The 25,346-nt window shown below is 40.8% G+C and overlaps 2 protein-coding genes across 2 annotated transcripts in view; both read right to left on the bottom strand.

The window, feature by feature from the left end:
- Positions 1 to 10,454, bottom strand: part of LOC123827047 (kininogen-2-like) — a 41,138-nt gene extending 30,684 nt beyond the window's left edge. The window contains exons 1-3 of the mRNA XM_045851330.1: positions 10,076 to 10,454; positions 3,421 to 3,531; positions 1,829 to 1,910 (exon numbers count right to left, since the gene is read on the bottom strand). Of these exons, the coding sequence (XP_045707286.1) occupies positions 1,829 to 1,910; positions 3,421 to 3,531; positions 10,076 to 10,270 (388 nt within the window). The 5' untranslated portion in view covers positions 10,271 to 10,454. The remainder of the gene's footprint in view (positions 1 to 1,828; positions 1,911 to 3,420; positions 3,532 to 10,075) is intronic.
- Positions 10,455 to 14,078: 3,624 nt separating this feature from the next.
- On the bottom strand, positions 14,079 to 25,346 carry HRG (histidine rich glycoprotein). The gene is made up of 7 exons (XM_045851163.1): positions 25,070 to 25,346; positions 22,422 to 22,538; positions 21,490 to 21,580; positions 20,173 to 20,339; positions 18,755 to 18,835; positions 16,622 to 16,723; positions 14,079 to 15,263 (listed from the first exon to the last, which is right to left on the bottom strand). Exons 1-7 carry the CDS (start codon positions 25,259 to 25,261, stop codon positions 14,433 to 14,435), a joined length of 1,581 nt encoding a protein of 526 aa, XP_045707119.1. The 5' UTR covers positions 25,262 to 25,346; the 3' UTR covers positions 14,079 to 14,432.

Below are 25,346 nucleotides of genomic sequence, written 5' to 3'. Positions count from 1 at the left end.
AGTGGGGGTGCCACTGAAGGGTTTTTAAATAAAATGATAAATATTAAAACAGGACTGAGTTTGTATTAAGTTACCAATTCATGTTTATAACAGATAGCCTTAACCCGCTGGTCAGCAGAGGCACAAGCTATAGAGAGGGGAAAGTCGTGAAGGCATCCTGAGCTTCTTCAACTGGGAGCTATGGCTGCCTGAGTGTGTTCCAGCCAAACAGAATCAGGAGGCCAGCAGTGTTCTCCAACACTGCCCCTCAGTTGGGAGCAGGTCAGCACAGCGCCCCCTGCCACTGTCTCTTGGCTTTTACTCCACAAGTCAGCTTTCCTCACTGCTCCCCTTGCAGACATTGTGCTGCATCAGGTTAGTGGGCAAAGTTAAAAAACTGGAGGGGAATTACAGAGGAAAGGTGAGAGGATTGCTGACAGGAGAACAAAAGACTGAGGATCCCAGGAGGTGACAGGAAGATGGAGAAGAGAAGAGAGGCTGGTTTGCTGACCTCAAGGGCAGCTCTGACTGGGGTCAGAGAAGTGATGGAGCCGCCTTTTGAGGGTGAGAAGAGTAGGGGCTGCTGCAAATTTAGTTTTTCTGGGTGACAGAACGCCTCTTCATTTTCAGGAGAATTTTTAAATATTAAAATAAAGATTTTAAGTTTTGAAGTCAAAATATATTCAGCCAAAAAGTTTTTAGGTAAGGAATTGTGGATCTAGTGTAATTGTGGACCTAGAAGTTTGGCAAAGACCTTTTCCCCTCATAGTATATAAGGGCTGTGCTCTGGATAATGTGAAAATTTGCTTATGAGCTAGAGTTCTTCAACTGAGTAACAAAAAGCTACTCCAAAAATTGTTCATTTGCTTGTGATGTCTTTTCTATTTGGACTGTATTTCTTGGAATGCCACTTCTTGCAAGAACTGAAGCTCAAGGGATGTGGTTTTGTGGGTTCCACATGGACGACGAAGCCAGGACGGAATAACTGCCCCTCCACTGGCAGTCAAGAGTGATGTGGATGATGCGGTTTGGGAGCCTTGTACGCTGAAACCCTCTCTTGCAGGAGGCCAGTTCTGAGTTTACTTTTGTGATTGACATTACCTAGATGTGCCCATTCTTCTGCACCCAGGCACTCAGCCACGTTCCTACAGGGTCTATATAGCAACTCTGCTAAGTGCTAGCTGTGGGATCTTGGGCAAGACACTTTACTGTGGTGGGCCTCAGTTTCCTCATCTGCAAAATGAGAATATTTACACTTGCCTCATAGGATTTTGGTGAGGATTAAATAAGTCAACATGTGAAGTGATTAGAACCCTGACTGGCAATAAGTGCTCAATAAAGATCAGCTATTATGACTCTTATTCTGATTATTCTTAATGCATTATTATGATTGTACTTGCAGGCCTATCCTCTAGTTCAGTCTACAACAATCTCCTGTAGCAAGCCCCTCTTACAGATAAGGAGAAGGGAAACTGGAAAGTTTAAGAGCTCTTGAAAGATTTCAGGCCAGATTGGACCTCAAAGCATGGCTCTTCTCACTCTATCATGCTGCCTACAATCGATGGCAAGTGGTATGTTTTCTAGTCCTTTCCCAGGGTTCTTGCACAGGCCTAATGCAGCACTGCTCTCCAAGAAGAGGGTCGGTTTAGTGTGGAGGAGATTTTGTCAGGAGCCTGGCCTGGAACTCAGGACTCTGCCACCCCGAGTCCCTAAACCCCCACCAAGACTGCAAAGGCATTGCTGCAGCCACTCTGCTCCCTTGGAAAGGGGCTTTGTCTAGGTCATGCTCCTGGCCTCACAGGGAAATGGTTCATTCCCCCAGGGCAGGGCCACTGGCTATGTCAGTTACCTGGAGTAACCTGGCAGGTCTGGGTAGACACGAAGAGATTATTTGCTCTTTCAGCCACAATTGCAGTGCATTCTCCTGTGGCCTAAAAAGAGAGAGAGAGAGAAAGAGAGAGAGACCATTTCTGTTAATCTTTCAGTGGAGAAGTGCACCTACTACTGTTGCTCAGTAGTCACTTGTCAAGATTTTTTTCTGACAGAGTTTGGAGACACAAGAATTGTAGGGGACGGATTTGTTTTGGTCTGAGAAATGTGACTCAGCTCTGTATAGAAAACCTACAGAAGCGAGGCGGTGGGCAGGAGCCAGACCTTCAAACCAAGTTTTCCCATTGGAATCAGGTCTAGAAAATGCATACAGACTGTTATGGCTTGCTCTTGCTAAAACTCCATCACCCTGGTCTAAAACAACAAATGTGTATTATCTGTCTTCAAAGTCTGTGTGAATTTTCCCAAGCAGAGAGCTAATCAGCTTGCTACCTTTCCTTTCTGCATATGTTATTTTCTTTTCCTTTACTGTACCTCAAATGTAGACAATAATATTCTATGCAATAGATAATAAGTCCCTCTTTGATGTAAAACCTGAGAAAAACAATAAAAGCCTGTCTAGGCAAGGGTCAGGGCACTCTCCCCTTGAGAGAGTAGCCATGCCATTCCCTTTTTCTCCACAGGATTGCTGTCTCCTGTGCATTTATTCTCGTCTTTCAGTCACAACAGGTGGACTCTGCTGGCTGGAGACCACCACAAGAATGAATATTTTTGTAGCCTAATCATTATTATTTACAAGCCACTGATATTCATGAGGCATCAAGACAAGTGGCAGTATAAACGTGGAGGTTTTAGGGAGCTTTATGTTTGGGGCTCTGGAGATACTTCTCTTTCACCAAGATGAACACAATGCCCTAGAATCAACTGGCTCTACTCTCCTCTTAACTTACTTTTCAACTTCAGCATTCAAGTGCACACAGGGTGCAGGTCTTTTGCCATTAAAGAGGTGAGTCCATGCACTGTGGAAAGTGCAGCTTACTGGCAGATACTGTCTGCCGCCTCCCTCACTTAAGGCCAAACAACCAGCTGTGGTGTGACACACAGATGTTAGGTACTTGGATAAGATTGCCATTGTTGTTAAAATAAGGCCCTTCCATAGTGGATCTCCTTGCAGCCTCCAACAAACAGGTGAGGTCAATTTTACCTTCACTTTACAAGGGAGCCCAAGGGTTCAGAGTGGTCAGCCAGTTGGAGGCAGAGCAGGATGCAAACTCAGGTCTGTGCAAACTAAGCAGCCACGGTATCCCTTACAAGCCTTTGACCTCAGCACAAATATCAATCTGTTCACTCTCTGGGACCTGGCCCATGTGTCTCAATTGACCATTAGAGTCCCCTCCTCATGGGAGGGCTTTCTCCACATTTAATGGCTGGCCTCTCCATGCCCTTTCTGTCTAGGCAAGAACACAGACATAGAGCATTTCACTTTTCTAAACACTTGAGGGTTTATGTGCACCCCCTCAAACAGGCTCACAACACTTATCATCCCCAGCACTGGTGAAATAATCACAGTCCCCACGGAGAAAACTAGAGGCTCTGGAGCACCCCACTTACAGCCTGCTCAGCTTCCTTGTAGTCACAATCCTGCCAGGATTTGTCACTTTGAACAGGACAGTCTCCCTCCTTGATCTGGTACTTGACTGAATAGAATGGTTGCTCGTCATCCTGAAAAAAGGCAATGAAAGATATGCAGGCTTCATTCAACTGATGCAACTGCCAACTATTTGAGTTGCAACTAGTACATTTATATATAGTGGGTGTGATGTAATTTAATCAGATCTAAACATTTATTTAAAATGTGGAAAGTTATAAATACTCAGAAGAATGTTCATAATATATTTTAAATATATATGTTTTAAGTCACAAAATAGTATCCTTAGTATTAGCCTATTTTTTAAGGTTATATATATTTTTTATTTTATATATGAGGAGAAAAGAGGCACAGATAATGACTTGTTTAAATTCTCTTTAAAAGAATTCAAATAGTGTTTTTTCCATTATTGCCTAAATTCTTGAAGGTAATGAAAGGTGCACACAGGAATCAAATTCAGGAAAGCTTATATATATAAGCCATATATATATATATATATATATTATATATATATAAGCTATATATATATATAAGCTATATATATATAATATATATTATTGATTATGTTATTACAGTTTTCCCATTTTCCCCCTTCATTCCCCTCCACCCTGCACACCCTCTCCCACCCACATTCCCCCCTTTAGTTCATGTCCATGTGTCATAAGTTCTTATCTTCTACATTTCCCATACTATTCTTGCCCTCCCCCTGTCTATTTTCTACCTACCATCTATGCTACTTATTCTCTGTACCTTTTCCCCCTCTCTCCTCCTCCCACTCCCCTGTTGCTAACCCTCCATGTGATCTCCATTTCTGTGGTTCTGTTCCTGTTCTAGTTGTTTGCTTAGTGTGTTTTTGTTTTTGTTTTAGGTATGGTTGTCAATAATTGTGAGTTTGCTGTCATTCTACTGTTTTTTATCTTCTTTTTCTTAGATAAATCCCTTTAACATTTCATATAATAAGGGCTAGGTGATGATGAACTCCTTTGACTTGACCTTATCTGAGGAGCACTTTATCTGCCCTTCCAATCTAAATGAAAGCCTTGCTGGATAGAGCAATCTGGGATGTAGGTCCTTGCCTTTCATGACTTGGAATACTCATTTCCAGCCCCTTCTTGCCTCTAAGGTCTCTTTTGAGAAGTCAGCTGACAGTCTGATGGGAACTCCTTTGTAGGTTACTGTCTCCTTATCTCTCGCTGCTTCTAGGATTCTCTCCTTCATTTTTACCTTGGCTAATGTAACGATGATGTGCATTGGTGTGTTCCTTCTTGGGTCCAACTTCTTTGGGGCTCTCTGAGCTTCCTGGATTTCCTGGAAGTCTATTTCCTTTGCCAGAATGGGGAAGTTCTCCTTTATTATTTGTTCAAATAAGTTTTCCACTTGTTGCTCTTCCTCTTCTTCTGGTACCCCTATATTCGGATGCTGGAACATTTAAAGATGTCCTGGAGGTCCCTAAGCCTCTCCTCATTTTTTTTTGAATTCTTATTTCTTCATTCTTTTCTGATTGGATGTTTTTTTCTTTCTTCTGGTCCACTCCATTGATTTGAGTCCCAGTTTCCTTCCCATCACTATTGGTTCCCTATGCATTTTCCTTTATTTCACTTAGGGTAACGTTCATTTTTTTCATCTAATTTGTGACCAAATACATTCTGTGAGCATCCTGATTACCAGTGTTTTGAACTGTGCACCTGATAGGTCGGCTATCTCTTCATTGCTTAGTTGTATTTTTTCTGGAGCTTTGATTTGTTCTTTAGTTTGGACCATTTTTTTTTGTCTTAACACACCGATTACATGGTGAAGGGCGGAGCCTTAGGTGTTCACCAGGGCAGGGCAAACCAGGTCGCAGCATTGTGACGCTGTGTGGGGCAAGAGTCTGAAAGGGAACAGTGCCTCTTGCTCCACTCTCTGCCAGATTTCAGTCACTTCCCCCACTTCCCAGAAGCAAATTGGGCCCTTCTGGTGTTGATTTCTGGTGGGTGGGCTTGTGTACATTCTAGGACCCTGTGGGTCTCTCCAATGAACACTCCTGTAAGGCTAGGAGTTTCTTCTGCTGCCTCAACCCTCACAGGTGTTTTCAATCAGTGGTTTGAGGCTTTATTTCCCCACACTGGAACCCTGGGTTCTGCAGTCTGTCCACTCCCCCTTTGTTTCACTTGGTTTATCTGCGCCAGAATGTGGGACCACTGGGTCCGCAATGGACTGCTGCCTTGCCACACATCCTCTCTGCCCAGCTGCCTGTTTCCACCCCTCCTACCGGTCTGGATGAATGTGTCTTCTTTAACTCCTTGGTTGTCAGACTTCCATACAGTTGAATTTTCTGTCAGTTCTGATTGTTTTTTTATTTTTAAATTGTTGTTGTCCTTCTTTTGGTTGCGTGAGGAGGCACAGTATGTCTACCTATGCTTCCATCTTGGCCAGAAGTTCTTGACTGAGTATTTTTTAAAACAAAAATATATTACTTTTCCAATAAGAAGAAACTGAGGACTTTTTTATTTTTGAAAAAAAATGTTAACAGTTATCTCTCAATAGTGGAATTACTTATAATTTTAATATTTATATTTGCTTTGTTTTGTTTTCTATTTTTTCTAGCATATCACAAAATGAGTTAAACTTTTAAAGTTCAAAGGTTCTGAGTTAGATGGGCTTTCACGTGCGAGGTCCAGGCATGTTGCAGCAGTGGGGGACCTGAGAGGAGATGTTGTCCAGTCCCTCACTTTGCAGGTGAGAGAAAGAAGCCCCAGTGACAGGCCACAATAGCTTAGGCAGCCTCCCACTTTGGAAGGGCCCAGCCAGCCCAGGTCTGAGGTCTCCTGAGTCCCAGGGCAGTGCTCTCTCAGAGCCTGCCTGCCTCAGAGTATATGCATCTGGGAGATGATGGAGTCAAATGAGGTCAACTCTGAGGTTCCTTCCAAGTCTCAGATTTCGATGAAGCAATAGGTGGTTGTGGTATAGATAGCAAAATAAAGAGTAACTCTATGGAAATTTGAGAAAAAAAGAACATATTTTCTACAAATGTCAGCCAAGAAAGATAACACCATTAAATGTTGCTGAGCACACTAGGCCTCACATCATCTAATCACATTAAATGGCTGAATTTTTTCTTCCACTGAAGTGAACTATCACAGAGACACCACAAAATTCACTTAAACAAACTACTGAAAGTTTGTATTTTGTTTTCTTAACTTTGATTTTGTTTTTTTCAAAAATAATTTGCTTTCTTCTGCATGCCACAAAACAGATTTCTAGTTTCAAAATAGGATACACAAAGAACAGAAATATCCCCCTTCCATACCATCTTCATATTCACCAATATAAGAAGTCCTTTTGGAATATAAGCAAGTGACTAAACAGGTGTTGAAACACTGAATCTATAAGTTAACATGTAACCTGTTATGGCAGAATAAATAACAAAGTGCCCCAAAGAAAGATTTTAATTTTCCAAAAATAAAAGTGTCTAAGTGGATCATATATGAACAAACCAAAATCTTTTATTGCAGGTTTGATGGTAAAGATGGATAACTCACTAGCATGGGAGGAAAGCTGAAATTCTTAACTAGTAAATATATCCAAATTGAGAATTTCTACATTTCTTCAGAAAATAAAACCAAAACTCCTGTGGAATGCCTTTACTTCATGTGTACCTAATATTACAACAGTAAAACAGACACCAGAATGTTGATGACTGCCCAACAATGCTGGACGCAGGACATTTACACATACCACTTTTGTCTAAAAGTCTAACGGGTTGATTGACAATGTCTAGACAGCACATCGCATGATCCTATTTGGTGCCTCTTCACCATGGTCCAAGATCGTTAAATGGATACAGCCAAGGACTGGACCCCAACTTTCAGGAAAAAGACCACAGAGAAAAATCAGGGTGTTTATTTGGTCCCCGCATCATCTGTGTTCTGGAATGGAAAACAGAAGGTGGAAAACACAGACTGCCAGGAGTTAAGGAGTTGGAAAAAGGTAGTGGAGAGTCACGCAGTATATGAGTAAGACCACTGGGCATGAGATGGCAGAGGTGCTGCAAGAGAGCTCCCACAGGAACAAATACTTATATTCTTGCTGTGTCTCTCCCCCAATGACCTTGGGATATCTGTATGTGATAATAAGTAGATGAAGTATATAATAAGGCAGTGTGTTGAAATGTATCCATCCTGTAAGATTAACCACCACAGACAGATATGTGATACCAGGCACATTCTTTAAGTTTTCTTGTGTTGGATTTGATTTGTTTGTCTTCAAGGCTATCCAGCTTAACTCTTCCCAGGGATTTCCTGGGAAGTGTGAGGAGGCACAGTGTGTCTACCTATGCTTCCATGTTGGCCAGAAGTTCTAAGAGAAGAGTGGTCTACTGAGAGAAGAGTGGTCTACGGAGACTGGTTTGCTTAATCTTTCTGTTTTTTAAAAAAGATTTTATTTTTTTTAGAGATAGAGGAAGGTAGGGAGAAAGAGAGGGAGAGAAACATTGATGTGTACGTGAAACATTGATTGGTTGTTTCTCACAAGCTCCCCAACTGGGGACTGAGCCCACAACCCAGGAATGTGCAATGACCAGAAATCCAACTGTTGATCTTTCTCCCTGCAGGACAACGCTGAACCAACTGAGCCAAGCCTGCCAGGGCTTAATCTTTCCTCTATCAAGACATGATGATTGGCTTTAAGGAAAAATAAAGCTGAAGTTTGCTTAATTTTTATGTTTTCCCCTTTAGTTACACCATTCTGAGTGTTTTCATATAAAGAAAAAAAATCACACACAACAGCATAAAACCACAATAGTTTTTGATGCATCCAGGCGACGTACCCTCAGGATGCTCTAGATGTTTCCAGGTAACTCTGTAGTTTATGGACTGCTGATTTGTCCAGCAACAAAGGTCAAAATCAAATGCATTAGTGATATGAAAGTGCCCAGTTTTCTCTATGAGGTTCATGACTGCTGTACAATGTTTCTTTCTCCAGTGTCATTCACCTTCTGGGAAGCTCTACCAGCTCACCTAGGCATGCTTTGTCCCGTTCACCATTCTTTACTTGCTTATCTGATTTGCTTTGCTTTACTGGACTTTTCAGTTCAAGAATCTGGTTCTTGTTGGTTTTTAACGAGGGTGGCAGAGGTTCATGACATAGAGGGAAGAAGCAAAACAGCTTTTACTGTTGCTGCCATCACTTTAGCTAACTCTTGGAATTGGGTTGTCTCCTCTATTTACATCTCTCTCCATTATAGATACACAATCGTTATCCTCTACCTTGTCCAATCTCTCCTAATTTTCATCTGAATGCAAATCTTTCATGATAGACCTAAAGGACCTTGCTGCCTCATCTGGGACTGTGTGAAGCTGGTCCTGAAATTGGAGCTGGAGCAGGTACTAGAGCTGGAGTGGAGCTTGCAGGACTGGGTTGTACAGAGCTGTGCTCCAGTGGAGGGAAGGTGACCCAGAACAGACCAGAGCCACACAGGGATATACTGGGCCATGGAGTCCCTGGGAGAAGGCTGAAGGGACAGCTGCCCAGATTCCCCCCATCTCCCACACCCAGATGAGTCTTTCTTTGCCCACACTACCCACAGACGCCACCCTTCCAGGTCTGAAAGTTTGTATTTCTTGGAATCACATACCCTGTCAGGATTTATCTTCAACCTGAGTGTATCAACCAGCAATTAAAATAATATTCAAAACCAAATAGAATATTACTATTACCCTTTATGTGTTCAGCAATAGGAACATTTTGGCAGATATTTTGTCAAATGCAGCAGAACCATGAGAATCTCGCTTGTGACTCCTCTTAGATGTACTTCACTGCCCCTCATTACCCTAGCTTTATTGTGGTATAATTCACAAATAAACTGTATATATTTAAGATGCAAAATGAGAAGATTTGACATACATATACATTGTGAAATCAGTACCACACTAAGTTAATTAACACATCATCACCTCACATAATTACCTGTTTCCTGTGTGTGCTGAGAACGCTCAAGGTACAGCTTTTTGGCAAATTTCAGGTACACAACACAGTATTATCAGCTCTACCCAGCAAGCTGTATGGCAGACCCCCAGGAGCAGTCATCATCCTATGACTGAAAGTCTGTCCCTGTGACCAATGCCTCCCCACTCCATCCCCCCCCAGCCCCTGGCAACCACCATTCTGTTTTCTGCTTCTGGGATTTTGACTTTTTAAATTTTTATGCATAAGGATGTTTATATAGTATTTGTTAGATGCAACCCCTTAGTCACCCCCTCCTCATTAGAGGTCTGGAGGTCTTTGTATTTTAGTCTGAGTCTGGTCACCCAGGAAATCTTGCTAGGTCTGAGTTCAAGGATTCTCCAGCTCTGCGTAGTCCCTTTCAAGTGACTCCATCTACCTTTCTTTCATTTCACCCTAGGACACCCCTCCTCTGATCACCCAGGAAGCAAATCTTGGTGGATGAGGACCAGTTGTACCCTGCCCTCCACCCCAGCCCAGAGGTGGGACTGGTCTTTTGTAAATGCTGTGAGGTCCTACCTTTGATCACCACTTCTTTGGTGATTTGTGTGTGTGCACATGTGTGTGTGTGTGTCTCAGGTTCCAAGTGACCACACAAATCCAAAATGACCTCAAGGCTGAACACAGCTCACTCACCGTCTTGTTGACTTCAGTTATGCGGTATAGCACAAACTGGTTGCCACTTTTGCTTCTACTGTTATATTCCTTCAGAGCTGAGTCCACAGCCTTAAATACATCTTCATCATTGCAGTCAATTGCTTGCCAGTTGTCCTCCTTGGTTAAACTTGGTAGCAGTCTAGAGAAAAGGAGAAGGATGGCAATGAACTTCATGATTTAACAGTCTCCCTCTGGTAGTTTCACCAACAATTGGGAGCTGCTTTGGATGCTGATGGTGACTCTCTTCAGCCTCTTGTTTCCTGTGTCTGTGCTTTCTCTTCCTAGCACCTCAGGGGCCTGCTTGGATCCCTGCTGCCACCCACAATTTGCCCTATTAGCAAAGGACAAACAGCTCTGCTAGGTTATCCAAACAGATCTCAGGCTGGTACATTACAACACTGGGGTCAGTGACAACAAATGCTTGTTTGCATTTGGGAATCACATGGGAGCACAGAGCAAATTTCCATGCAATTGCACAACTTTGATAGGAAATCAGAGCAGGAACTAATACAGGAGAAAACAACACCAACCTCATGTTATTCCCTTTTCCAAATGACTTTCCCAAAGCCATTTATGAAGGTCACTCTATGTGACAACAATGCCACCGTGCGCAGACACCTTTCAATAAAATGTCTTTGCATACCCAGGGAGCCACACACATAATGAGTACAGTAATTTCCTCCCTGGGACAGTGGAGCAGTCAAAAATAAAAAACAGGTATCCTGTCTGCCTCTGGCCAAGTCAGCCCTTCTCCACTCAATTGTATTAGTTGTAGAAAGGAAAATTCCCCAGAATAGGGGGGACAGAGGAGAAGCATAAGGAGAGATGGGATGAGTGAAGCCCACTCACCCTGTCCTTCTTTCTCATGTCTGGTTTGGTGGACTTCAGGGAGTCTTTCATTCACCAAGGCTAAGTAACCTTTCTGATGAAGTCAGACAATTCAGGGAGAGGAGTTCTGGGGCAAGCCCTTGGTAGATGTTTGCCCTCATTTCTTACCCTTCCCCCACCCCCCACAAAAGATGTTTGAAGGCTTTGTTGTTATTGTTAGGGTCTCTAGTTTTGTGTCCTGAGAGCCCTGAAAAGAGGGGTCAATGGGGCTGAATGATGGCCTTGTAGCCAAGTGGCAGATACATGAACTTGGCAGTGAGTCCCACCTTGATTGCAATGCAGCTCTGCTGCTTGATGGCTGTGTTATTCTGAGCACATCATGGTCATAGAGCCTTTCTGAGCCTCAGTTTCCTTATTTGGGAAACATGAAAAATTCTAATACCTTAACAAGGTTTGTTTGAGGAGTAAATGAGATACCATATGTGCAGGGCCTGGTAATTAGTTCTTAAAAATTATGTCTAATATTAGGGTGGGATGGTTCAAGATATCTGAGTTACTGAGGCAGATTCAGGTGTGTGGTGATGGCAGAAGGTAGATTTTAGTGTGTGTTTGGGGGAGGTGTGGGTTTAGAAAATAAAACTAAGGGTGAAGGAGACTTGGGTACGTTCTTAGTCCGGGAAGAAAGAGGAACTCACAAGGATGGAGAAACTGAGAGTGAGGGAGTGAGGAGATGACTGCTGTGCTCAGTCCCAGAGGGTCTGGGAAGGGGCACCAGGCTGGTCACTGTGGGTATTTCAAGTGGAGACTCAGAAACAAAGAATGGCAGGAATTCAGGCAGCAAAATAAACAGGACAGCACTTGAATTTGGAGGCTGACCTGGGTCTAATTCCAGTCCCACAATTTACTGACCATAACAGACATTAAACATTCATATACTTTTTAGTTATCATGTAGAAAAAATCTAGACAATGCAGCAATCAATGGTATCTTGTCTAATCCTCTAGCACAATGTAAGATACCTAGAGTAGGGATTGTTTCTTATCCCATTACTCACTTGCAGCAACGCTGTTTGCACATTGTAAATGCATTTAATTGAAACAAATTGACAACATTCAATCTTAGGTTTTCCAGGTAATATTTTTAGTAACTCAAGCAATATTTGTGAAAGTACTTTGTAAATTGAAGAGCACTAGTCACATGCTTCTGTGAGTTATTAAACTATGTACTCTTTGTGTGGTGGTTCTTCCTGGATTTCACCCATCTGTGCTTTCTACCCAAGCAGCCCACCCTGTGTTCACACCTGGTGAAGGAAGGTCGATTCTGCAGAGCCCACATTCAACTGCTGCCACCCAGGCTGTTTATGGCTGGCAGCTCTTCTGACTGGTGGTTGTAACTGCTCTGCTGGTTGGCGCTGGTGTCATATTGGTTATTCAGTTGTTTGGTATCATCATGTGGCTCCAGGAAATGAAGTCTAGGGAGGGAAGGGAAATGGGCTGCCACCATCATCGTGTTTTAGAGGGGGAAGATGAGGCCCGAGTAGATTTAATGACTTTCTTAGGACCTTAGAGTCCACTAATTGTCAGTGTGGGCTTAGTACCCAGCGGGGCCTTCTCCACAGTCACATTCTTTCCTGTTTGTTACACTACTGAATACACTGCCATGCTCTGCTTTCTTTCCAATTTTACTAAGAAATAATTGACATACATCACTGTATAAGTTTAAGGTGTGCAGCATGATGCCGTGATTTACCACAATGGGTTTAATTAACATTAATTGCCTCATATAGATACAATAAAAGGAAAAACTTCCTGTGATGAGAACTCTTAGGATTTACTCTCTTAACCTCTTGTGTGTATATTACAGAGCAGTGTTCACTATAGTCACCATGCTGTAAATTACATTCCTAGACCTCACTTGTCTTAAAACTGAAGTTTGTGTCTGTTGACCTCATTCCTCTATGTCCTGTTTCTGAGTCCTTTACTTGATTAGCCTTCTGCTCCTCTTCAGCTCCTCTGGAAGGAGCACATCAGTCATCTCCTCCTTCTCCCACTCCGCTTCTTCATCTTTGTGGGCCCCTCCTTCTTACCAGCCTGAAACATAGTTGTTTTGTTTTGTTTTTTGTACTTTCTTTCCCTTCCCCCATTAGAATCTACCTTCTGTAATCACCACACACCCTGAAACTGCTTCAGTAAGTCAGACAGAAGCAGGGGTGTCCAACCGCAGCCCATGGGCCATATGTGGCCCAGGATGGCTATGAATGCAGACCAACACAAAATTGTAAATTTCCTTAAAACATTATGAGATTTTTTTCCTTTAGTGTTTGTGTATTGAACATGTGGCCTAAGACAACTCTACTTTTTCTAGTGAGGCCCAGAGATGCCAAAAGTTCAGACACCCCTAATTTTAAAGTCTCATTAACTTATGTCTAAATGCTTGAGCCTGATTTGGGAAAAAGAGAAAAGAAAGAGAATTTAAGTGTGGAAAAAGAGTGTCCTGGGATCAAAAGTGAATAGAGAAAACTTTCTGAGACTAGAAAGCCCCTAGCCTGGGGAGGAGGTATGAGAAGAACAGAGTCTGGGGGCCTGGGAGCAGAGGACACCTCTGCCCTGCTTTTTGGAAATGTAGGCTGAAAGACAGCAAGATCTCGAGGAGCAAACAGTCACACGGTATCTCTTGGCAGCCATGTTCATCAGTAGTCTTACCAAGACTCCTATAACCCCAGTTTGATGCAGAGGCAGCAGATAAACTACACCCAAAGAGTGATGTGAACAGGGTAGGAAGCATCCCTCAGCAGGGGGACCTGATGGCCCAGCGATGAAGAATCAGATCTCTTTCTTGTGCCCACCACCCTGGACTAGGTGAGAGTCTCGAATGTGACATAACTTTGTGCGGGGAGCAGCATGGGGGAGGAACTTCAGAAGGTTAAGTTTTCTGTTAGCCCAGCAGGATGGCAACCTGAAGTAGAAATTAATGTGTTCTGAAAAGAAAGAGATATGTCTGGTACACCTAAATTTATGATCATGATTCATGTCTATAAAGTTCTTTGTACATTATAGCCTGAGCTTTGTTTGCTTTATAATTAAAATTAGAACTTATTTTTCCAAAACAAAATTTAGAAGACTAGAAATAAAAAAAAAGTAGGAGAGAATTTGGATCACTTTAATAAGAATAATCATTTATTTGACAATGTATAGTTTCTTGGTATGCCCAGCTACAGCATAAGTATTAATTAATAGAGGAATGATGCTAGCATTTCAGGAGTCCAGTCCAGGAAATAGAAAAGTCTGAGGATCAGAGATTTGTCTTGAGTATTGTAGTAGCCACTGAGAGAATTAACTTCTGATTTGTCACTCCAAGCTTTTCCTTCTCCTCTCCATTTGTCTTGCTCTTCTCACGCCATCACCTCCCCCACCCACATTTTGTTCTATCCTGAATATGAAAGGTAAAATAACTTCTAATTTTGCATTTATTACTGGTTATATTTTATTTATTGTTCTACTTCAGAACATTACTCATTTTTCCAGGAACTCAGCTTTTCTTTTGGTAATGTATATGCAAAAAACTTTGAGACTTGTGAAAACTCCCTCTTAAACATCCCTGGACATGATTCAGAGGCTGATTGAGGGAAGGGCTGAATTTTTGGCTTTAGAGGATGGTCGTGGTTGGGCAATGAGAAGATAGGAAAATTGGCTTCAGGGAGAGGAAGAACTTCACCATTATTTAATGGAGGGAGTCGGTTAACATATCCAATTCGTCTCCATTGGAAGGGATGGTGTCCTCTACCTGGACCTCTTTCTTCTGAATGCCTAGGCGGTGGGCCATGGTTCCTGTGATGGTGATCTTGGGGACCTTGGCTATGAGGTGGTGGGTCACAGGGTCCGTGGTCATAAAAGTCATGGCCATGGGGAGGGGGTCCATGGGGATGGTGCCCATGAGGACGATGTCCATGGGGACGGTGTCTGTGAGGATCATGTTCATGAGGACGGTGTCCATGAGGATGATGCCCATGAGGATGATGCCCATGAGGATGATGCCCATGAGGATGGTGCCCATGGGGATGGTGCTCACTGGAACTATGATTACGAGGGTGTATGTGGGTTCTATTGGTGCCAGAATGGAAGTGATGACATCTTAAAGGAGGAAATGGTGGAGGAGGTCCTGGTGGAAGTGGTGGTCTGTCTGAGTGATTTGTGTCTTCTAGAGGAGATGGGTGTCCAAGTTTATGTATCTTGTGGGGATGTCGGTAATCTCTGGACCCATTGTTCTTAAATGGATGCTTGCCAATGTGGAGGAAGGGAGGCCCCAGATGGGGCGGTACATCACTGATGTTTCTATGTTCCTGGAAAAGGACACAGAAAAGTGAATATCACCATATAAAGGAGAAATTAGAAGTTTAATTTGATTTAGGCCAATGACTACCACCATCTTGGATTCTACAAAGAAATTTTAAAAGTAAAAAAACAAAAAAGGGTTCTCAAATTTTTATCTAGCTGAAGTTGGCATTTCAAACACAAACAAAAACTGTCATCTACCACCATCATTTCATAGTAGGAATAATATTGATGACAACAGAAAAATAATCACAAAGTAAAGGTTGGTTCTTTAAATAAAATATGTTAAAACACCTGGCTGGCGTAGCTCAGTGGATTGAGCGTGGGCTGGGAACCAAAGTGTCCCAGGTTCGATTCCCAGCCAGGGTACATTCCTGGGTTGCAGGCCATAACCCCCAGCAACCGCACATTGATGTCCCTCCCTCTCTCTCTCTCTATCTCCCTCCCTTCCCTCTCTAAAAATAAATAAATAAAATCTTAAAAAAAAACACTTTAAAAAAATATAAAAATAAAAAAAAATATGTTAAAACACAAAAAAAACTTTTCTTATTATCTTTGTTTTTCTCACTTCAACATAAAGTGCCAAATTTATTTTATAGTAGGGTACTCATCTGTAGGCCAATATTTAGAAAACTAGTACCTTATAATTTAGTCTCTCAATGGAGTTCTGAGGTCCTATGGTATAAGCATTTCTTACCCCTAAAAGGATGAATACTTTGCCTTTTCACTCTCCTTAAGTTTTAACTTTTTAAAAAAAAATCTATGCAGCCATGTTCATGGTGACTAACCTGCTCTCCCCCGCCCTCCCCACCCCAGCTCTTAGGTTTGGCACATGAATGTTTGAATTATTTTCAGGTTTTTTTCTGATATAAAAAATACTATGAAGAATATTTGAGTGCAGAACAAAGGTTTCTACACACAGATATTCTCATAAAATATTGTTTTGCATCTTATTTTGTATATCTTTATAGATAAACTTGAAACTAATTCATTCCCATTAGCCTCTGTGCCTAATAATAAAACTAGGATTACTAAGTCTCAGTGCTGGAGTCCTAACTGCAAGGATCATTTTCAAATTTATTAAATGTTGATTAAATTAGTCATATTTTACTTTCATGCCAAACCTTACCCTTTCCAATTCTTGGAAAAAACTTCATACTTGTGTCATACCAGCAATTGCACTCCTTTCACCAGGGGCTGTTCTCTCTGTATTTCTCTTAAACCCTTCCCCCATCACATCTCATCTCTCTCATACACACCCTCACGCACCAACACACACACAGAAATAAGAACAAAATACACTGTGTGTGTGAAAATATCATTTAGTCTGGCACTGCTCAAGACAAAGTCTGCTTAGGCTACCTACCTTAAGTTTGAAGACTTCACAATTTATGACTACATCCTCTGGAGTTTCCATGTCAGAGGTTCCTACATTATAGGACAAATCTAATTTGCAGAACCCAAAAACCTACAAATAAGAGAGAAGCCTGTTAGTGTGTGTGTGTGTGTGTGTGTGTGTGTGCGCGCGCGTGCATGCATGTATGCAGGTGATGTGAAGGTGTGCTAGAGTTGTGAACTTCCAGACATTCTGGAAAGGAAGGAGAGCTCTAGAAAAATCAGGGTAATATTATCAAGTATCTCTACCAGTTATTTAACAATATTTCCTAGTCAACACTTTGGGGAAAGTACAGGTTCCAAAGCTCTTCATAACAAGTTGCTGTGGTTCTTTTTTAAAATATTTTTTTCTTTTATTGATTCTAGAGAGAGAGGAAGGGAGGGAGAAAGAGAGGAAGAGAAACATTGATGTGAGAGAGAAACATTGATCAGCTGTCTCCATCTGAGGACCAAACCCACAACCCAGTCATGTGCTGTGACCAGAAATCAAACCTGTGACCTTTCAGTTTGCAGGATCATGCCCAACCAACTGAGCCACACCAGCTAGGGCACAAGTTGTTGTGTTTCTCTTCTACGACTGGTCATTAGCATTGAGCTTCCCCATGGGTAGTAGTAGGGAATATTATGTCCTTAATGCCTTGACTTTAGGCCATCCCCCCTGCACTGAAGACCTGAATTGCTTATGCCTAGAGAAAATGAATAGTGTAAAGGAGAGACTTATACAACTTTAACCAGTTCCTCAGAGAAGAGTTGGAAAGGAGAAAGCCAATGTAAAAACAGTTTTACACAGACCTTGTCAAAGTGACTATTTGCTGCCCCTACCCTAAGTTCAGAGGTTACAACTGGCTGGCTCCCCTCTGATCCAGAGAATTGTAAGCCCAGCTGTCACAGTTACAAGAAGAAAAGTTTCTTTTAGAAGAGACTGTTAAGCATTGAGGTTACGAATACAGTTTTGGCATCAGACAGACCTACTTTAACCCTGGTTTCATCATTTACCAGTTGTGTGAGGCTTAGGTAAGTTGCATAAAATTTCTGAAACTCAGTCTTTGTTTGTAAATGGGTACAATACTATCTACTCACAGGTTGTGGGAGGGGTTAATTAAATAAGATAATGCTATAAAGCACTTAGTACTGAGCTCCTCTTCACCAGCCTCCACGTTTCTGCACTGAGTTTACATTATCCACACCAAGACAGTTAAGAGTGTGTTGGGATGGGAGTGCGGGAGGTAGTGTCGTTTCTGGTGGCCACTAAGCAGGATTCTAGAACTACTTCAGGTTGAAAAATTGAACAGCCAGAAAAAGAATTAATAAATATTTTCTCTCTTCTGGCCTTGGAAAACACATTGTTGTACTCCATAAAAATCCTGGACTTGAAATCAGAAGACCACCATTAAAATCCTATGTCCTAACACTTTCTAGCTAAGTGTCCATGGGTAAGTATTTAAGCTTCTAGGCCCTTCTGTCCCAGTGAAATGGAAGCAGACACTTGTTTTTCCTCAATGGGGTGGTCACAGGGCTCTAACAAGACAATAATATATGTGAAAGTGTTTTGTAAACTATAAATTGCTATATGAATGCTGTGTATCACTCATAACATCTTCCTGCAGGCACATGAGTATCAATTTATAAATTATAAAGGGAAAAATCACACTGGACTGAGCATAGAAATGGATTCTGATATCAGCTTGGTGGTGAACATTGGGTAAGACCCTTACTTTTCTGATCCTATTACCTCCCCATTTATCAAATGGGGTCACTGTGAGGAGTAAATGAGATAAAGTAAATGAAAGCACCCCTCCCTGAGTGTAGGTTTTTAATGCATTCCAGTTATTTGTTTTAGCTAAGTCTTTAATCCTAATGAACTAAAAAAAAAACCCTCAGTGTTTATTTTAGGTATATATCATGTATATTTAAAAAATTATATTCTCATGGTTCACTTAATTCTCCATGTTTCAGTTTCCCCATATGTAAATTGGGGATATAAATAATATCTGATTCATGGGGGTAATGGGTTAACATATGTGTAAAGCCCTTACAAGGGTATCTGGCACATAATTAACCTCTAAATATTACCTAGTATTTCACAGACATCTAATATACTCACATTATGGTGCCTGGGAAAATGGTGATAAGAGCAGTTCCTTACAGAGAAGTCCAGATAGTAATTGGTTCTTTCCCCTCCTCTCTAGAACAAATAGGATCAAAGGAGTTTCAGGAACATTAAAAAAAAAAAGGCAGTAGATACCTACTATTTAATATACTGTAAAGGCACTATGCAGATTCAAAATCACCAATATGTGCTATTTTTCTTATTGTCTCTTCCTTTTTAAAATGTATCACATAAGTGATAAGGTAAGTACTATTTCATTGAAAAGATTCAGATTATACAGACATAATCAAGCATAGTGTGAAAAGTCATTCTTCCTGCACTTCAGCCTGTTCTTCTCAGAGGTCCCATTATCATTCATTTGATGTGTTTTTCCTTCTAGCCTTTTCCTAAATATGTTGTGTATATACAAATATATCTAATTATTTAATGTAAAGGGTCTCATAGTCTGAGTATTGTTCTGTAACCTGCTTTCCCCCTTAGCAATGTATCTTGAAACTCTTTCCAGTGCATATAGGTCCAAAACATTCTTTTCAGTAATTACACTGTATTCATTCCACTGCTTGTATGCACCATAATCTATTTAACTTTATATTTTCAAAATACAAGACAACATCAACTAGCTTCTCTACAAGACCATTCTGTGTGGGAGTGTGGGAGGCACTTGTGTCCCCGGGCTGGGAGGAAGAACTGCCTAGCTCCAGCCATACCACTGAGCCTCTGTTTTCTATCATAATACAAGGAGGTTAGGACCAGGTGATTTTAATGATTCAAATAATCCTAATATGCTCTTCTGTCTTTTGCTCTTTTTTTTTGTTTGGGTTTTCCCCCTCACTGTTAGATATCACATTCCTCACAACTCCCAAAAATAAAAAATTGTAGGAGGGAAGTTCTGTGGTATCTGCTGCCTGTCTCTTGATACTGAAACAGGGGTTCTCAATTTTAAAAACAGCTGGTATTTGTCTTTCTTTTTCTGACTTCTTTAACTTAGCATTGTATCCTCTAGGTCCATCCATATTGTCAAAATGGTAAAAAAATCATTCTTTTTTATAACTGAGTAATATTTCATTATATATATAATCATGGATGGATATATATATATATATATATATATATATATATATCACATCTTTCTCTAATTGTCTATCAGTACACATTTAGGTTGCTTCCATATCTTGGCTATTGTAAAATAATGTTGCAATGAATATAAGGATGCATATATCTTTTTGAATTTATATATAGCTGAAAGTAATACAATATTGAATGTTAACTGTAACTGAAAAATTTTTTAAATTATAATAATACAATCAGCTGGCCGTGTGAGGTCACGGGAGAGGGTCAGTGCTACTGAATTTGTGCCTGCAATGTTGGAGCCTGGGCCCTCAGACTCTAACTGAACATTACTGCAGACTCACCACTCTTGCAACTTTCTCCACTTGGTCCACTCTGAAAGAGGCAAAGTCACTATTTTCCATTTTATACTTCTCAAAGGCTTTCTCTGCTACTTTTCTGTAGAGTTCAGTATCCTCAAAGAAGTCAAAGAGTACTGGGCTGTCTTTAGTGTTGGCCAGTACAGAGAAGACTGGAGAAAGAAGATGGCAGCTTTGTGGTTATTGGGTTGGAAACAGCAATGTCAATTCTGAGACTTAATGCATATAAACATGGTGGTGGCAAGAATGACAAAAGCTTCCATTTTACAGATAGGGAAATTGAGGCTTGGAGATGCTAAGAAACTTGTTCTAGCAAATCAGCCAATCATCAGCAGAGCTAAACTTAAACCCAGATCCTCCCGATGCTCAAGTTTCTGTCATGACCCTATTTGTGATGCCCCACTTCCATCATTCATAGAGTGTTGATGTTTTAATGAATGCTTCCTATCTCTGCCAAGGAGGGAGAGCATCATTAACATGAAGTTTTGCCCAGAGGGAGAAGATACAGCTCAATCTTCTTTAAGGCAACCTCCTGAAGGATTTGCTTGGTTGATGAATTTTTATATACTGAATCATGTTGAGATTTGCTATTTTTAAAAGAATTCTGTGCTAATTCTTTTTGGAAAAGTAAATAGTAAGAGCACAGAATTTGTATTCAACACTGGTGGGGTAGGGTTATATTCACCACATTTTTACTGTGTGCCTGAGGCCAAGTCTTTGAACCTCTTTGAACTTCAGTTATTTTAACTCTAAAATAGAAAGTATCATAATCTTCAGTCTTGTGAGATTAAATGAGATGACATGTGTATAACTGCTTTGTAAACTGTAGTATTAATATATAACTTAGATGCTGAGTGCTAAGTACTTTGGAAGTATACTACATAGAGCATCTGATTTAATTCTAACAAAAGTCCAAAAAGCTAAGGCTATTATTAGCTTTACTTTACCCATGAGGAATGCTTAACGAGGGTAATTACCTTACCCTCAAGACCCTGCAACTTGTAAATGAAGAGGCTGAGATTTAAATTCAAGCAAATCTGACCCTAGAGCCCACGTTCTCTACAGTGATGCTACACCGCCTTGTGTAGATTTCTTTTTACATATAGAATTTCTTTTTTAAAAAGTGCACCAATATAACACAGGAAACCCCTCTTGCTTTTCTTCTCAGAGAGTAATAATCAATTCCATGAGCATAGGCATCATTTTTAATATGTACCTCATAGTTTTATGTGTTAAATACCACTGTCTGATTGAATTCTATATTAATCTAGAATTAAGTAGCATTTTAATAGATTGCCATACCAGAGCTTGTGGTACAGTTGAAGTCATTCACTCTAAGATCCTGAAATTCATTCAAACATGTTGTAACTATTACTTTACATTGTCCAATCACCTGTAAGAAAGAGGAGTTTGTCATTGCTTACTGCTTTCTTCAGGTTGGATATGAAGAAACAAAGAAGTGATACAACATACCCTATTATCTTCTTAAAATTTATTTGCAGTTTCTCTCAACAAATCCTCTTTCAAAAACCCATATTTTCTTAATCTGTTCCTGTGAGTTAGATGCTATAGGAACCCAAAACCCTTAAGAGGACCAGGGAGAAACACTTTAAGCAGGTCATGGCTATATCTTAAGCATTTTCAAGATGAAGCAATGCTAAAATTTCTAGGTACGTAAATGTCTTATTTTCTGGAACTGAAATCTTAGATCTGTGCTTTTTCATCTTTGTGTTCTCCTCTTGTGGCAGAGATCCTGGGGCCTGAGTACCCACATTCAGTGTGCAGAACAAGACCCCATTCCTCAAGGCAATTGCAACTAATCCCTTTGGCCATTCCTGCTAATGGGTCCAGCCTTCATCAGATACAGTTACAAGTTCATAGGTTCCTAGACCCATAGACTGTCAGGGCCATAAAGGATCTTAGAGTTTATCTGTTCTAAACTCTTTCTCTTATTTTACAGCTAAGAAGATGGAAGTCTAGCAACATTAGGTGATTTGCACAAGGTCTCACAGCTGGTCATGCTATACCAAGGGACCACAAGCCCCAATGACTTACTTTGAACTGGGTTTGTAGGTATGGCTCTCAAGAGAATATTAATTAAGGCTGACATAATCTTCATGAGTCAAAAGACAGAAACTGGTCTTACTCTTTTGCTGTGTTAGCCTAGGCACATAACTACCCTGAATAGATAGAAGTCAAGAAAGATAAGAAGAGATGGTGCCATGGTTACTTACTATATCAGATGGACGTCTAGAAATAGCTGGCTCACAGTCATCCCAGTGTTTCCTGGATTGGACTGGGCAGTCAACTTCTTTCACATCTAAGACTAAGTAATAGACAGCTATGGATTCCTAAGAAATTCCAAGAGAGCAACAGGTGAGTAGCATGTGGGTGCCTCATATGTTTTCAGTAGAAGCAATCTCTTGATTTATTTCTTTTTTAAATCATCACCAGAGGATATGCTTTTTATTGATTTGAAAGAGAGAGACACATTGAAATGAGAAACACTGATCCTCCCACCCCTCCCTGTGGAATATCTTTTTTTGGAATGTTTCATGTCTTTTCTTCATTTTCATTTATCTAAATTTCACTGCTTGGATCTGGTCTTCATTTCCTCATCCCTGAACATGTAAAATAGCTTTATAGTTCATGTCCATGTCACCTGCATCCATCTCCCCAGGCACATTCTGCTCCTCCCCACTTATATTACATTTAGAGATAGCACTGGGCCAATTCATCCTGTGTCCTACAATGTGGCAGAGAGCCTGGAATGGAACTAGTAGCCATTGAATTGCTGGCTGAGTCCTAAATCCCTGTACTCTGTACAGGTTACTCATTCTCAGTAACCTGTAGTGCCTCCACATCTAATACTTTCATGAATAAAGTTATCTGCTTGTCCTCTGTGGTGTTCTATTGTCTGACCTCCTTGATTTTAGTGGTTCTCCAAAAGGGTAGTTTATTTTAGGGGGTTATCAAGGGAGGCCACCCTCCATAATCTCTATCAAGCCCTAAAATCTACTCCAAATAAGCATATGATCTAAGTCAGTGATTTTATTTCTTGTTTTTAATCATTTTTATTGTTGTTTCAATATAGTTGCCTCCATTTTCCCACCACCACTTTCCCCTGCCCCACCCACCCCTACCTCCCACCCTCAATCCTACCCACCTTTGGCTTTGTCCATGGGTCCATTACACATGTTCTTGATGACCCTTTCCCTTCTTTCCCCCATTATCTCCCTCCCCTCTCCCCTCTGGTTACTGTCAGTTTGTTCTTTATTTCAGTGTCTCTGGTTATATTTTGCTTGTTTGTTTTGTTGATTAGGTTCCACTTACAGGTGAGGTCATATGGTATTTGTCCTTCACTGCCGGGCTTACTTCACTTAGCATAATGCTTTCCATTTCCATCTATGCTGTTGCAAAGGGTAGGAGCCCCTTCTTTCTTTCTGCTGCGTAGTATTCCATTGTGTATATGTACCATAGTTTTTTGATCCACTCATTTACTGATGGGCACCTACGTTGCTTCCAGCACTTGGCTATTGTAAATTGTGCTGCTATGAACATTGGGTTCATAGATTCTTTTGAATTGATTTTCGGGATTCTTAGGGTATAATTCCAGCAATGGAATGCTGGGTCAAAAGGCAGTTCCATTTTTAGTTGTTTTGAGGAAATTCCATACTATTTTCCTCAGTAGCTATACCAGTCTGCATTCTCATCAACAATGTACTAGGGTTCCCTTTTCTCCACAACTTTGCCTGCGCTAACAAGTTGTTGATTTGTTTATGATGGTCATTCTGACCGGTGTGAAGTGATATCTAATTATGATTTTAATTTGCATCTTTCTGATGGCTAGTGATGCTGAACTTTCTTTCATATGTCTCTGGCCCTCTGTATGTCCTCCTTGGAGTAGTGTCTGTTCAGGTATTTTGTTAAGTCAGTGATTTTCAGCCTTTTGCATCTCATGGTACACATAAACTAATTACTAAAATTCTGCAGCACACCAAAAAATTTTTTTCTTGCTGATCCAACAAAAAATGGTATAATTTTGATTCATTCATACCAGGTGAATGAATCATACCAGGTGAATATTGTTATGTTGGCTGTTGTCATTTTTTTAAATTCGATAATCTAAGAAAAAAGAGGTCAGTGCCCCTGACTAAATAGTCAGGTATTGCATGTTTTAAAAATTCTTGTGACACACCAGTGTGCATCTTGCAGCACACTGGTTGAAAACTGCTGACCTAAGTGAAGACAGCAAGCTTGCTTTGCATCAAGATAAGACTACATTCTTTTTTTCTCCCTGCTACCGGTGCCAAATCTCACATAGAGCTTCTAGAATACCCTGCTTATATTTAACTACTCCCTAATACTCTCCTTCCTGATTTCTTACCCACAGAGAGGTAGATCCTGTAATTCCCCAGGCCATCTTCCTATTCAAATCCTGCTTATTTGACGGGACCCAAATAAACCTTTCTCTCATTCAATTATAATAGATCACATTTCATTAAATTGTCCAGCATCTATACCACTCACCTGGTCACTTAAATATATCCTACCCTACACAGTTTGTCTATATGTGTGTGTGAGCTGATGATTATTCCCATAAGGACAAGCACCACAGTTCATTCTAATTTTTCTCTTACAGTACTTAGCATTTGATTGGACTCATCATAAGTATTCATAGACTGATTCACAGTTAAGGACATACTAATAACAAATGTTAATTAAAAAAAAATAAAACAGTTTAGAGCCAGCAGCAGAAACTAAATAGAAAACCCTAACCAAAGCCATTCCATTGTGCAAAGCAATAGGCTTACAGACTAGAGACACATTTGCCCCTGGTGCATAGTTTTCTAACTAAGCTCTTTCATCAGCAATTTCTTACCATTTTGTCCAAGTGGGCATCAGTGACCCTCAGCAACTGGAAAAGGTAGCCATTCCGACGTTCTTTATTGATCAGGTCTAGAGCTTTCTCAGCCAGGGACTCAGTAGCATTGCAGTCTATGGGACTCACAGCACAGGAATACTGCAGGGTGATCAAAAGGATGGAAAGCAGAGCTACTGTGAATGCCTTCATTGTGTTAAAATCTGAAAACCATTCCTTGTTATGGTATACCACAGCAGAGAATTTCGTTCAAACTTTTAAACACACATACACACAC

This window comes from Phyllostomus hastatus, unplaced genomic scaffold (assembly GCF_019186645.2).
Source record: "Phyllostomus hastatus isolate PE091 unplaced genomic scaffold, TTU_PhHast_1.1 phas_contig_86, whole genome shotgun sequence".
NCBI lineage: Eukaryota > Metazoa > Chordata > Mammalia > Chiroptera > Phyllostomidae > Phyllostomus > Phyllostomus hastatus.
Note: the sequence above shows the minus strand (reverse complement) of the source record. Positions and strands in the feature narration are given on the sequence as shown.